Source organism: Gymnoscopelus braueri (assembly GCF_963280865.1).
Source record: "Gymnoscopelus braueri genome assembly, chromosome: 4".
NCBI lineage: Eukaryota > Metazoa > Chordata > Actinopteri > Myctophiformes > Myctophidae > Gymnoscopelus > Gymnoscopelus braueri.
This window is the reverse complement of record NC_137605.1, coordinates 44,244,137-44,259,588: the sequence shown is the minus strand read 5'-3', so window position 1 is coordinate 44,259,588 and position 15,452 is coordinate 44,244,137. Positions and strand designations below refer to the sequence as shown.

At 42.8% G+C, this 15,452-nt stretch overlaps 2 protein-coding genes across 3 annotated transcripts in view; one reads left to right on the top strand and one right to left on the bottom strand.

The window, feature by feature from the left end:
- LOC308084601 (teashirt homolog 1-like) overlaps window positions 1-8,396 on the bottom strand; it is a 46,539-nt gene extending 38,143 nt beyond the window's left edge. The window contains exons 1-2 of one of the 2 annotated variants that reach the window (XM_080427334.1): window positions 7,990-8,396; window positions 7,101-7,785 (exon numbers count right to left, since the gene is read on the bottom strand). In XM_080427334.1, coding sequence (XP_080283460.1) covers window positions 7,101-7,140 — 40 coding nt within the window. In that variant the 5' untranslated portion in view covers window positions 7,141-7,785; window positions 7,990-8,396. Of the gene's footprint in view, window positions 1-7,100; window positions 7,792-7,989 lie in introns of both variants that reach the window. The other variant, XM_080427333.1, reaches the window with a different exon arrangement.
- Window positions 8,397-8,497: 101 nt separating this feature from the next.
- Window positions 8,498-15,199, top strand: LOC308084602 (prostaglandin reductase 3-like). The gene is made up of 2 exons (XM_080427335.1): window positions 8,498-10,144; window positions 13,903-15,199. Exons 1-2 carry the CDS (start codon window positions 9,822-9,824, stop codon window positions 14,837-14,839), a joined length of 1,260 nt encoding a protein of 419 aa, XP_080283461.1. The 5' UTR covers window positions 8,498-9,821; the 3' UTR covers window positions 14,840-15,199.
- The last annotated feature ends 253 nt before the right edge of the window (window positions 15,200-15,452 follow it).

Here is a 15,452-nt window from a genome sequence, read left to right as displayed (position 1 = left end):
TGCTTGTCAGGCCAGTCCCAGAGGGCTGGCTTCTCTCTGTATCAGACTTGATTTTCTAAGACTTTATTTTCTTTCTTTCCCTTGTCTCATGACTTGTTCCTGTTTTTTTTTTGTTTTTTTTATGAGCTGTAGGCAAAGCAACAAAAAAAACACATCTGGTTGCTTTAATGATATGATTCGCCATCATACTAAGCCACCTCCATTATGACCTCCCACGGTGACATGCTAGCTGCACTTAAGCTTAAGGTGTGTGTGTGTGTGTGTGTGTGTGTGTGTGTGTGTGTGTGTGTGTGTGTGTGTGTGTGTGTGTGTGTGTGTGTGTGTGTGTGTGTGTGTGTGTGTGTGTGTGTGTGTGTGTGTGTGTGTGTGTGTGTGTGTGATTCTGTGTGGCAGTCTGTGTTCAAAGTCTGTGTGTGTGCGAGTGTGCGAGTGTGTGTGTGTGTGTGTGTGTGTGTGTGTGTGTGTGTGTGTGTGTGTGTGTGTGTGTGTGTGTGTGTGTGTGTGTGTGTGTGTGTGTGTGTGTGTGTGTGTGTGTGTGTGCCCGGGTATAAAGTGAAAGGGTGACAGTGTACTGCTGATGGTAGCAGCACGCCCCGAGGGCAGCTTAAGTGAGACTGGCCTGGAAAGGAAACAGTAAGAAGAACAAGAGGGACGTGTAAAACTATTGGGGTGAAAATAAAATACATCCGCATCAATGCAAATAGAAAAGACAAAGTCATTCAGAGCACAACGGGACACAACTAAAAACCTCAATGTGACCTGGCCGACATCAAACAACCACCCTACACAGCAGAATCTGGAGCGTTAGCTTAACCACTCTCAATCTGGTGTCTGTTCAAAAATGTTCCAAAACAAAATAAATTTAAATAGCAAAAATAGCCGATCTACAAGTTCACAACGAGTCGCGCTGCAGCACATTGTAAGCTTGTAGATTGGCTATTTTTTGTGCGACACCATCGTACGATCGTAAGAATAGAATATAGGGCTTAAGAGGTTAGCTCCCAGAGTTAAGCTAACACTCCGGGGTTTGACTGTGCATGAAGCTTAATATTTAACATTTACTCCTATACAAAATATAACGCATACACTTACACTAAGGCACGCTCAAGCATATACACGCAAACACAAGAGGCGCTCGGTGCGAGTGTGTGGAGGCATTAAAAAGAGCGAAGCTGAGCATGTTTGACCTTTGACTGGCTCAATTCCCAGATGCAAATTTAACTATTAGTCTCAGAGGGTGGCACAAGAGCAAAACTGGCTATCGACGAGGCCGATCGATGCCACCTGCTAACGACACAAGCGCTCCAATTAGCGTAACCTCTAGCGAGGCACGGAGAAGACAGCATCTGACCGCCAAACACACACTGAGGCCAGGGCTGGGAACATACGACAGAAAGAAATAATAAATACACACTGTGTGTGGAGGATCAGTGTGCTGCTCCTGAACATCTCAGGTTCGGAGCAGCAGAGGGTCTTGCTGGTGATACCGAGGTGGTAATGGTTGTAGGAGTCGTATTTTTACCACTGTGGGAAGTGGAGTGACAATGAATGCACGGCCCCCTTCTCACTCGTTGTGAAGGGGCCGAGTGAAGAGTGAGGTTGTTGCTGCTACACTGGCTTGAGTTATTCATTCTAGCCATGCTAAGTTAACGCTGTGCTGCGTTGATCACTGAACACACACACACACACACACACACACACACACACAGACACACACACACACACACACACATATGACATGGGCCATGGACACGCTGTTCATTAACACACGCACACACAATGCTGTTCATACTAAATTTACTAATTCACACACACACACACACACACAATAATTCAAAGAAATGAACATGCATGTTAATTTCTGTGCACACAAACACGCTGCATATAAATTCTCTCTCTCTCACACACACACACACACACACACACACACACACACACACACACACACACACACACACACACACACACACACACACACACACACACACACACACACACACACACACACACACACACACACACACACACACACACACACACACACACACAAATTAAAAAAAATTATAGTTATTAATCCTTGGTAGCAGCGCAAAATATCAGACCTAAAAACAAAGACTTTTGTTTGACTTTCAAGGCCTGAATGCCATTTTCTTTGCCAAGACCAAAATCACCTCCTTCTATTTCATTTAATGTTTTTAATGTAAACGTAATAGTGTTGTAATTTTTCAGGCTTTTAGGGAGAGGGGAGGTACAAAAGGCCAATACAACTCCAGCAACGTAAAAGTGAAAAGTACACCTAGTAGTGCACACTGGTGCTCCTCAGGCCGTTGATTTAGAAGGGAGCTACATAAATCTCAGCTAGCTGATTATTTCGAGGGGAGAATATCACATAACAGCATCGTCAAGTAAGAGCACAAAGGTCGCTGTGTAATCTTAGCTACCCCGGGCATGCTAAACCATTAATCCCTGGGCACTGGGTTTCTCCAGCTCAGAATATACTGGGACAACTTCAACAGGCATCCAGCGCAAGGCATAATGACCCCACAGCGGCGAGTGGCGTGACATAAGCTTTCATACGAGTAGCACCCCCACAGCCAGACTGTATGGAGAGACCCTATCATGGTGCAGTGTGTGTGTGTGTGTGTGTGTGTGTGTGTGTGTGTGTGTGTGTGTGTGTGTTGCAGACCACCTGAAAACAAAATGTAAAACACCTCAATCCTAAAAGCGGAATTTCTTACAAATAAAAACTGTGCTTATACGGTTACAGGATTGGCCTACTACTTCCCATTCTATCCTATAGAACGGAAAGTAGTATTATCGAATAACATATTGTAGCTTAAACAGGTCTCAAACAAACAATGTTTGTTAAAAGAAATTATTCCAGATTCCACGACAAAAATCCTGAACTCTCCCGTAACAACGTCCAACTTTAACAATGTAACAACGCTTCATGACCTTGTAATAAGCACACACACACACACACACACACTTTGGACAGCGAAGAGAAGGAAAAAAACGTAGTGTAACATTAGAACATAATAAATAGGGGAGACACAGTAGCCAGCGCCATTCCATGCAGACTTTGCAGAGGCTGAGGAAGTGGCAATTGGGCTGGTTCTGCCTGCTGCTTATGCCATGCAGGCCTACGTTCCACGGTTAAGAGCAAGGGGTTTTAGTGAGGTCATTAACTGGCATTGTCTCCTGACATGATTAGTCAGGTAGCAAAGTCCATTTGTCACCTGCACAGGCAAATTGAGTTGGTGCTGCACTAGGGGCTATGGGGACTGTATAATATCAACTTGATTACATCAAGGCAGCTGCGGACTTGACACCTTACTGAATTTGTCAGCATTAATCGTTAGGGCCTGTCACAAATCCATCAGCAGTACAGATAATTAGGGTATCTCTCTAATGAAGCCGAGGGGAAGCAACCTTACCTTTTTTCCTCTTATAATTAACCACTGTCTTCCCCAGGAAAAGAGCTGCGTGGGATTTTTTTTTTTTTTACCCATTTCCTCTAAAGACTAGTGGTGTCTACGATGCTAGCTTGCCTCGAATGAAAGACAATGCCACTCCAGTTACAATATTTTCTCATCTCTCCTGGACTCGTCACCACAAAAAGAGAACTATTCAAACACGAGTGTTGTAAGTAACAGCACAGTGGTGTGTAATCTGAAAGCAGGTATACATGCATGGGGAACACACTTACACATAATGTGTGTAATGTGTATTTGCTGTTATTTGCTACTTTGAATTGAGAAATAAAATTCCGGAAAATAAAATAAATCTTAAGTACATGTTAATATCTATGGTACAACAAACATAACATCTAGACAAGCAGACACAATTTGCACAACACACACATGCACACGCACACGCACACACACACGCACACACACACACACACAAGGCCAGATAGATAATTGACAATATTATAGTAAGGTGAATGCCAGTATGTTCAGTATAAAAAATAAGAATTAAACTGTGCAAAGCCAAAATTGGAAATGTTTTCGTGTAACTGCGAAAGGTCAGACTCAGCTGTACTCTATTTTAGCGTACAAGCAAATTAATTAAAATTCATGCTTGTTGAGACGTGAATTTAATATGGTTGTTAAATTTGGGGAGAAAAAATAATACTACGGTAATTACATTATTGTTGCACAACTATGATGAAAGCCTTTGACTTTTTAACATTTATTTTTTTCCCTACTGTATAATTTGTAAAACTGATAGACTATACTATAGTGTGTCTTTGGTCTGGGGTGATTGTTTACTGAACCTGGCATTCAAACATTTAATAAAAACAACTCAACACAACTCAAATACTCTGAAGTGAAAAAAAGAAGAAGAAACTTAAATCACCTAAACCGTATACTTAGTTGACCAGACTCCCTACTAGGCCCCCCTCCTGTTTTCGCTCTACACTTCATACCTTCGCCAAAAACAGCAAATCTTCAAGCTCACAACTCATCACAACCGTATTGCGTTGCGAGTTAGTAGATCTGCTATTTCCCCTGAATTCTTGCCCCAGGACAACAGGGACGCTAGGGTCCAAGCGGTTAATATTCGCCCAGGACAAAAGAAAAGGAAAAAAATGGCACCATGAAACCTTCCAAGACAACTCCAGTATACTGTTGGGAGTTTTGGATTCTCTGAGCCCCCCTATTTCCATGCTTACTCCCACCATGAGCAATTTCCTCTCTGAGCAGCCGTACAAAGGGGAAGACACAGGTCAGTAACCGTTCCCAGTAGACCATCAGCCTGTTGTGTGTGCCTGTGTGCGTGTGTGTGTAGTTATTTGTTGCACTGCGTGGGGAGGGGGGGCGTAGGGCGTTATCTCTTACCAACTGTCATGTTTGTGGAAGAACGGAAAGCAGTCTGTCTGCCAAGCTGTGATTGACCATTCCAACTCATGATGTGCTCAACGACAGCCAAATGGATCAATGCAGTGTGCGTGCATATGTGTGTGTGTGTGTGTGTGTTGTGTGTGTGCGTGTGTGTGTGTGTGCATGTGTTGTGGAGGAGAGGGCGGTGGGGGGGGCCAAGGTGATGCCATGTGTTAATGCTCACATCTACCACGAGAAAGAGGAAACATTACTCGAGTCAGGTCCCTACAGTCCTGACTTGGTTCTGCCTTTTATACCATGTGATTTTGTACCAAAATCGCGAGATGATAGTCACAGAGAGAAAGAGCAGCACCATATCTAAGACTAAGCCTTTCTTCCCACTGTGTGCCAGAATCATGTGAGCTCTCTGTGGTAGAAAAAGACACACACACACACACACACACACACACACACACACACACACACACACACACACACACACACACACACACACACACACACACACACACACACACACACACACACACACACACACACACACACACACACACACACACACACACACAGAAAAGAGAGAGACAGAGCACTGGTTGAATGTTCAGCACAGCCATCCCACACAGCTCATCACTGGCTCCCTACTTAAAATGATAAACCTGCAGAGTTCAAAGTCTTGTGTGCCTGGCCCTCCTGTTCGGTCCGCTTTGCACCTCATATTTCAGAATCTCTTTAAAATTCTATAACTGTCTTTTGTTCACTCCAGTTGTTAATGCCCAACTTCAAAGGCTCTGCCTCATTAGCACAGAGGTAGAAACCCCTGTCACTCATTTACATTTTGTTTAAAGGGCTGAGGGGAGACGAGAGAATGGAGTCGAAATCCAAATCACTACACGTCAACCTCGTCTGACTTCTGCCCAGCGCCAACATCTGGTTTTATCAGTTGGTCACATTGTAAATATTGCACTTCCCTGCAGGTGTGGATATACATTTCATTGGCAGAGTAAAATGCGGGAAGAATGTGGGGAAAAACTTGGATAGGAAGTTAATTAAAAAACAAATACCTTAAGAGGGGAAGGTAGTGGTGAAACATGTAACTTTACAAAAAGGAGTGATTTAGGGCTTTTTTGTTTTGTTTTCTGTTCAATAAATTCAAGCATTTAATCTACCTTTTGTATTTCCCCCTAAAATCAAGAATTACAGATTTCCCCTAAAATTATAAACTTTTTAAAATGTTGTATTCCTAGTAGAGTCAACAGGGGTTGGTTGTCCTTTGACTGGCTAAATCTGTCAGAAGCATGCATGTCTCCACGAGAGATTTATTGATGTTTATCAGGGATGAATAGATCAAAGGCTGCCACATGACAGGCGATCAATCACGCATCAAATCAAGGATGGCAATCCTCTAATAAAACAGAAAGAAAGAAAACCGGCTCTCACCAGTTTTTCTTCCCCTCTTTCTGAGTCAATTATTCATCATTACTCACTCTTGGACCTCAAAAGGACTCTTTTATCCCCCCATAACATGCAATTTAGCTTATTCAACCAGTCTAAGAGAACTTTTCCATGCAAGTGAGAAGAAAATCTTACAGTGCCATCATTGAATAAGCTTTGTCTATGCGCAGTGGTGCTAAACGCCTAAAAAACATAACGGGTCAACCCAACCAAGTTGCAAACCATAATAAACCCAGGGGGGTCCCCACATGATTTTGGGGGGGTCCCCCCAGATGACAGTGAAGTGACAATTTAAGGACCTTTTTAATACCCTTAAAAAAAAGAGGAAGAAGGAAAGAAAGAAAATAAAAAGAGCATTTTACTGCATCAAAAGTAATCAAACTATATACTACAAGAACTGGTCAAACATTGTCCAAAATTGTCAAATGATATAAGAAAGAGGCAAAAATGGTGAAAATACCAGATCTACAAGCTCACAATGCCTCGCAGCTCGAGGCGTTGTGAGCTTGTAGATCTGCTGTTTTCACAATATTTATCTGTGGAACCGAGTCAAAGAAGATTGAATGTCTCAACTCTTACAATCCAAGTGCTCGTCTGTTCAAATATGATTATTTTGGAGGGGGGCCCCAGTTCAAAATATGATTATTTCGGGGGTCCCCAGTTCAAATATATGATTATTTTGGGTGGTCACGGGCTGAAAAGGGTTGAGAACCATGCACTTGATCTAAATAAACAAGTCCACTGTATCTGCCTGCATGGTGGGGAATAAATGGTGGGTGAAGGAGGCATATGACGGGGGTATACCTGCTGATCGTCGCGGGTCTTGCTGCTTTCTCCTCGGCATACTGACCGTCACTCTCCACGGTGGTGCTTCTCATGCAGGAATGACAAGAAGAAGTCAATCTAGTGGAGAAGAAAAATCATCCCGTGGTTTCTGATCTCGGAGCAGAACTGACAGATCTTTTTTTGTTTTTAACGATTATTATTATTCTGGCCTGTCTTTTTTTCCTGTCTTTTCTTTTTCTTTTCACTTATAAATTGTGGGAATTTCAGCAAAATCCCGAGTCCACACACCACACCTGAAGCTGTGTTACAGTACAGATATTGTCCTTGTTATGGGGCCAGAAAAAAAGCGATTTTCGCTTATTAAAAAGATGAAAGAAGAATCTCGCCAGTTCCTGACAACATGTCTATCAAAGATCATCTTTCGTCATCTCTCTCTCTTTATGGCAGGAAAAAAACAGAGGCTAGAACAGAACCTCGAAGCCAAGTTTCAGTCACTCCCCTGCTGCCATCGGAGGAGGGGTGGGTGGGGGGGCGAGAGAGAGAGAAAAATCACTATCTCACGGTGCTACTTTGTTTCACCTTCGCACCAAAATAAATAAACTCAGATCGTAACAAAACAAATAAGTCCAGTGTTGAGGAGCCGAGAACCTTTGATGTGTAATCCCCGTGTGCCGCCGCGGTGGTTTGTTCTCCTTGTGAGCCACTAGATCTGAAACGAGAGAGAGAGAGAAAACGGGGTAGAAAATAAGACAGGCGTTAGATGGGTTTTAATGTCAGTCCGTCACCACGCCACCTCCTCAGCCCCCGCGGATCCGATCAAGGCTCACCGACAAGCGGATACTTTTCTCTTCCCGACCCCGGTGAGTCGGTCGGGCGGTTTTTTTTTGGGGAAGAAAAAAAAATCTACTTACGTTTTTTTTTTTTTTTTTTTTTTTAAAGAGTCGTTGGAAATTCTTTCTTTTCACTGTCGGCCGCCGCTCATCTCATCTCATCTCATCCAGACATTATAATGCGGGTGGTTGATGTGGTTGGTGGGGGCGCCTGCTTTACTAAAGAGAAACAAACAAGATGCAGGCATCCGATCCACCCTCGAGAAGAGATCGACATGAACTAATTTCTCTTCTGTAAACTCCAGGGAGTGAAGCCGAGGTCTCGTCTGCTGGTGCTCCGGAATATATAAAAAATAGAAGCCCCGTTGGTTGAACCAACGCAGTTGATCCAGTGGATCGTTTCAGACAGTCTCAACTGATAGACAGACGCATCGAGTGGCTTTTCCTGCTCCATTTTACTCCTCCCCTCCAGTACGAGCGTCACCCTGACAGTATAGAGCCTACCTGTCAATCTTTTTAATTGTCTTGTTTTTCCTCTCAGTGCTTAAAACCCCAAACGACTGACAAAAGGAGCCACAGTGTGCGACGATGTCAAATAAATTCCCTCTTTTGAAAATATATAAAGGCCTATTGATAAATCAAGTCATGGGAAACTTTATCGCACGGTATAAACAATAACTAACTAGTAAATACACAGGTTATTACAACAACTTTGAAATATTTATTCTCGACCATTTTTTTGTACTTCACTGTGACAACGTGTCTCTGTCCATTTATGTTTTATTAAAGATTGATCGCTTCATAACTGAGAGATCCGATGTTTAAAAGATGCATGACGATATAATTAATTAGTGGACATTATGGCTGTGCATATAATACATATACTACACCCTGCAGATTGAATTGTACTAAGCAGCTGGCACTCAAAATAGTGCATTATTAAAGACACCACCACACATGTTTTGGTTGCAGTTTTTGCTACAGGGCTGCAGGTGTAGTCATTCCCAACCTCTCATGTTTTGGCAACACTGTATCCAACTGGAAAAGCATTTTTTTTTTTTTTTTTTTACGTCTGAAGCTAAAACACGTGCTTGGATTATTTTTGTGTACATATATATTCCACGCTTTTTGACCAGACTAGTCTACACTGCAGGGCTGTTGTTGCTGATCGGGGTGTTTTTTGGTGTTTTATTGGGGGAGTTTACACTGGCTTGAGGATAATATAATAGAGATGAGGATTGATTTGTTTCACCTTACTAGGAAGTGAGTGTCGGTAACGGGAAGACTCGCCCCAAAACACGCTCACCCCCATTTTTTCCCCCGCGGACCAGCGGTTCTTGTGTAGCCTATTCTTGTATTTGTTTTACTGAGGATAAGGTTAGAAATAAGTTTAGGGTTACACATAGTTGTACTGAGGTTACGATTAGGAATACGGTTCGGTTTTTAGGCATAGTTTACTGAGGTTACGTTTAGGAATACCAGGTGAATATCGCCCGAATTGCCTCGGGGGGGCGACTGTGTTTTGGGGCGAGCGTTTTGGTATTCGAAGTGAGTGTCGTGTCCGGGAAGGAAGGGGAGGGACTCCAACGACAAGTCTCCTCTAGCTACACTGTAGCTACAAGGTTGCAACAACCGTGCAACATTTTAATACCAAATAGCCCGATTCTAAGGTCGTTATTTAATTCTTATAGGTATAGATCTCTCTTGCGCCACTGACGATCCAAATTACAATTTTAACTGCATTATTGTTGGCGTGCATGGCCCTATAAACCCCATGCACGGAGAGGATAGCAAGCACAGGGCTAGCGATCATAGTAGATCTTTATTATTATTATCATTATTGCAGTTGTAAATGCACAACATCATCAGATTGCCCGTGAACTTTGTCACATCGTCTGCATAGTGCATAATGTCCAGCTCGCTGTTGTTGTTGTTGGGCACGAATAGTAGGAGGGCGTTTGCGGTGGTCCTCGGCGGGGGGCTCAGCAGAGGAACAACCGACGCACTTTGTACTGGTGGTGGTGGTGGATCAGTTCACTCGGTCGCGCCGCGGCGCTCCATTATAGATCTGTCATACCAGGCGCACTTCATGGATTTCAAGGGATCCTCCATACCCAGCGCCATGAAAAAGCTCGTCGTCACCAAGCTTAGTCAGGACTTCAGAGCGGCCGCCCAAGTGCAGACGGTCCCAGTCCCGACGCCTGGCGACGGGGACTTGCTGGTAAGAAATCGGTAAGTTTTTTTTTTTTTTTTTTTTTTTTTGGAAAGGCGTAGAAATTGGCTACAATATCCATAAAGTACGCAGGCGCGGTGACAAAAAAAAAGGAGAGCGTTTACCGTTCTCTTTTTTTTTTGTCGCCGCGCCTGCGTAGGATACTTTGGACTTATGGCGTGTCATGAAGATATCTAACACCTTTCTCTTTGATGTGGATCTGTTGTAATAGTGTTAAGAAGTTGTTTTTAAGAAATAAAAGGTTCCAACTTACCCCGATCTAAACCATATCCTACGGTGTGACAACACCTGCGATCATCATCCTCATCATCATCATCATCACAAGATGGCATAATAATGATACGTGAGGAATAGCCTACTACTGTATTCCAAGTTCCGCCCCTACGTTTGTCTATCAATCCATCTCGGCATCTCTGTCTCCTTACGTCACCAACCTGCAAACACAGGGAGTCATTGGGGGGGGGGGGTACATACAGCACGGAACAGACTGGCACGAATATACACTACAAACAGAAAGTCATGGGGGGGGGGGGGTACATTACAGCACAGGACAGACTGGCACGAATACAACGAGCAGAGATGGAGAGATGCAGCTTTTCATGGCGTATATTGCTGCTGCAGAATGATCATCATCATCAGGGGGTCATCAATATGTCCATACACAGACAAAATGTGTCCGTGGCAAAGACTTGGCCTTGTCCGTGGCAGATGTTTTTAATGTTATTTTTTTACACACCATTTATAATGTTCTTATTTTGATCATAAGACCCAATTACTGAATGTTAAGTCTCCAGGTTTTCTTCAGAATATGTATGACACTGATTTACTATGACACTATATACGGCATATTAGGAGTCCACCAGTACTAGTGGTTCTCAAATGTTTGATGTGCAAGGACCCCCTTATCTCTGAGAGTGTACAAATGGAACCAAATGGACCCGTAAGGGTCATCATTTGGTAATTTTTTTTTACATAAAGAGCAAATACTCCAAATTAACAATGCCTTTACATAGTGACATATAGACATACATTGACAAATATGTCTAAAGAAGGTTACGGTCCATTTGGTTCCATGTGTACACTCCCAGAGTTACAGACCTGTTATGGTCATTCAGGGCTAGCTCTTTATGAGTTTCTGGAAATATTATTGTCCACTCATTTATGTACGTCCATGGCAAAAATGGAATTTTGACAAAAATGTCCACCACAAGCCAGCATGGCGATGACCCCTGATCATCATCCATATCACCCACCACATCTTAAAGCTGTGTAGTTAATCTGTGCCACATTGTCTCTTTTGTTAAATAGGTTCATACACCAATTCACATTAGAATAGCTACTCAGATTTTACTCTGTAAAACCCTGAGTGTTAAGTTAACTGTGAGAGTGTACAAAGGAGTACATTTAACACTGAGGATTTTTACTGTGTGTGTGTGCTGCAAATTAAATGTATTATTAGACCAAAACGAGCGTAACACAGTGTTATTATGCATGACATGCATGTGAACGGACACCTCTGACCCAAACCCCTTGGTCTTGCAAAGCATGCACCAGTATTGCATATGAAAATGTGATACCGGTATGCTAATAAAACGAGCAATAAGAATCAAACCTATTTTTAACACCTAAAGAAGCAGTTTTTAGTTTGGACCAGTTGGCAATCACATTATAATATCTATAACTTTTAAAATGTAACTGTTTTTATATTTTTGCATTATAATTGGAATTATATCACATGTATATACGGTTCCTAAAGAAAACAGAATTTGCTCATCTAAAGCGTTTCATAATGAGAAAGAATACGGGGACAAGGAATGATGTTGACCTTAGACCTTGAAAACAAGCCTTGATGACCTGTGGTGGTCTGTGGTCACAATCTGTAGCCAATCCCCGTTTGTTTATATATTGTATTTCTACATACGTGATATAAACTAACGCTTGTGTAGCGTTCGTACTCTTGCATCTGTAATAGTTCTGACCCACACCATCATTGAAACTGTCATCTTGGTTGTCATTGAAACAGCAATTATTCAAGATAAATTCCTACATGACAGGCTCTTGCATGTATCCCACCCTTACACTTGGTCAAAATTTATGTTATTTATATTGCACAACACATTTTAATCAAGCCACATAAATATGTCAACAAATGCATAACCTACACATGGGACATCGGACATGGAAATGTCATCAATTCTTTTTTATAACGGGCCGTTTTTCATGGCACTGACAGCCTAAGTAGTTAGGGCTAAATTAACCGTTCTTGTAGCATTTTTAAATAGCACATATACCCATGACAGTAAACCCTTGCATAATCTTCATAGCCACTGCTCCCCATAAAGCAAGATGACCCGGTGACCTTTAGGAGCTAATGCAACATTTCTTTAGTGGAACGCAGTCTCCTATACAATAATAACACAACCACTACTGAAAACTTCAATAACGCTTTTTTTCTCTACTGAGATGTATTAGGTTTTAATGATAGGACCGCAGTATATATTATAGTTTTGAGAGAAACTGTAATGGTGATATAGCTACAATATGTGTACATATTGTCCCCTCTCCTGTGTTAAGAATTACAGATATAATTGAATTTATGTGTGGACAAATTGTTTTCTTTGTACGAATGACTGTAATTACCATTACATCTGACCAAGACTGTTTTCTACGCGAACTGTAAAAATGATTAACATACTGTAGTGATGCTTTTTTCCCCCCATTCAATTGACTCCAACTGTTCTTCAGTATTTCTGTGTGTGTGTAGACTCACATAACACTGGTGTTGATAATAGTTTTGCGCATGGAAATTGAATCCACGAATAGTCAAATCAAAACCTGTTACAATAATTTGACCCAAAGTTTGCATCTCAACTAGAGTATATTGGCATTATCAGTGCTCAATTTACAGGTGGGACGTACACCATGAAACAAGCATGCATTCTGCTGTAAAAGAAAGTGAATTATTTATTTATACCTTCATATCCCACATGGGAGGTGTTTTTTTCCCTTCCTCCCCTGTGTTATCAGCGGGAGATGTAAACAACTATTTTCATGTTGAGGCAAGAAACAACAATCCCAAGATTTTAAAAATGCAGTTTGTTCTGCAAGTCTCTGAAGACAATGAATCATGACATCATGCAATGTGTTTTGTGATACAAGCCTTTGCCTGTCAGTGTAGGAGCGTTTTCTTCAGGAGAAACAGGGAATCATTGCCAAAACAAACCTGTGTGCCTGCACCCCGTGGTCACACATGTTTCTAGTGAAGGAGTCTCACATGTTGACCTTCAGGGACGTGGCAGTGAATAGGGAATTTGAGTTTGTTTTATTGATTGTATGATATATTTCTTGTTGCTTCATTACGTAAAAAGAAAAGAAATACATTGTGAATATACTATGGCACCATAGTGAATATTATGTATCATGATCACACTATGTGTGTGTGTGTGTGTGTGTGTGTGTGTGTGTGTGTGTGTGTGTGTGTGTGTGTGTGTGTGTGTGTGTGTGTGTGTGTGTGTGTGTGTGTGTGTGTGTGTGTGTGTGTGTGTGTGTGTGTGTGTGTGTGTGTGTGTACACACTATAATATTATTTATAAATATATATACGATACATACTGTATATTATGTGTGTGTGTATATACGCACACTATATTATTTATAGATACCTATACGGTGCATACTGTATATTATGTGTGTGTGTGTGTTTTCTTATATATATTTCTTTATTGACCCAGTGTATTTCATCTGTGTTCTCATTGCAGTTTTGTCGGAATCAACGCCTCTGACATAAACTACTCTGCAGGCCGGTACGACCCGACGGTGAAGCCCCCATTTGATACCGGTTTCGAGGGCATAGGTGAGGTAGTTGGCCTTGGCCTCAGTGCCAGCTCCCAGTACACCGTCGGGGACACGGTGGCCTACTTCCATGGCGGGGCCTTTGCGGAGTACACGGTGGTGCCAAGCAAGGCAAGTGTGCCAGTTCCCTCGGTGAAACCCGAGTTCCTAACCCTACTGGTCAGCGGCGCCACGGCCTACATCGCCATGAAACGTCTCGGCGACCTGGCCAAAGGCGAGACTGTTCTGGTCACCGCGGCCGCCGGGGGAACGGGACAGTTCGCCGTGCAGTTTGCCAAGCGGGCCGGCTGCCACGTGGTCGGGACCTGCTCCACCGACGAGAAGGCCGGCTTCCTTAAGAGCATCGGCTGTGACAGGCCCATCAACTATACCTCCGAGGACCTGGGCCAGACGCTGCGGAGCGAGTACCCACAAGGCGTAGACGTGGTCTACGAGTCGATAGGAGGCGGCATCTTCGACCTGGCGGTCAACTGTTTGGCCAAAAAGGGCAGGCTGATCGTGATCGGTTTCATTTCTGGGTATCAGAGTGCGTCGGGGATCCAGCCGATCCGGGGGGGTGCTACGCTACCGGTCAAGCTGCTCCAGAAGTCAGCCAGTGTTCGGGGCTTCTTTCTGCCCCACTACCTCGCTGACTATGGGGAGGCTGTGGCTAGTATGATACAGATGTTAGCAAAGAGGAAGCTGACGTGCGAGGTGGACTATGGGGACTCGGCACCGGAGGGGAGGTTCGTAGGCCTGGAGTCAGTCTTCAGGGCCGTGGACTACATGTATGCTGGGAAGAACGTGGGGAAGGTGGTGGTGGAGGTGGCGGCACCAGCCTCCGTTAATCACAGCAAGCTGTGACGTACCGTACCAGACTGACTAACACTGCTTTCGCTTTGCTGCTGAACGAGTCACCTCTGTGCATATATCGTAATAGAATGATTGCAACCGTTCATTACTGTGATCATCACTAAGTTAAAATGACTACTGTGAAATCTTTGCGTACATCAGAACTTGAAATAGTATTTTTACAATGCTGCTAGTTGATGAGATAATTCTGAATGTGTCTTTTTGACCTTTATTTTTTGTAAGATGAATGTCAGCGGGAAAACAAAAGCTCGAGACAATCGTTTCAGTCACTGAAGGTTACTTGTTTCTGCCTGAATTTATATCCTGCTTTGTGGAAGATAAAAAAATATAATAATAAAAATCTCAATTATTCTGTATTTTCAATTATTACGCAAAGTATTATAAATGTCTCTCACTCTGACACACGCACACACACACACACACACACACACACACACACACACACACACACACACACACACACACACACACACACACATTCACCACTACAGTATGAGTTTATTTTATACAAGTACAGTTTTGAAGTATGCCTATACCTTTGTCAAAGCTTTATTTTCTCTTATGGGTCCCGTTTTTGGAAATTATTTTAGTCAATATGCATTCA

What these genes read in the sequence shown, in the direction of transcription:
- LOC308084602 (XM_080427335.1), top strand. Translation starts at nt 9,822, where the DNA reads ATGTCCAGCTCGCTGTTGTTGTTGTTGGGCACGAATAGTAGGAGGGCG. An exon ending in GACTTGCTGGTAAGAAATCG is followed by an intron (nt 10,145 to 13,902) that starts GTAAGTTTTTTT and finishes TTCTCATTGCAG; the next exon opens with TTTTGTCGGAATCAACGCCT.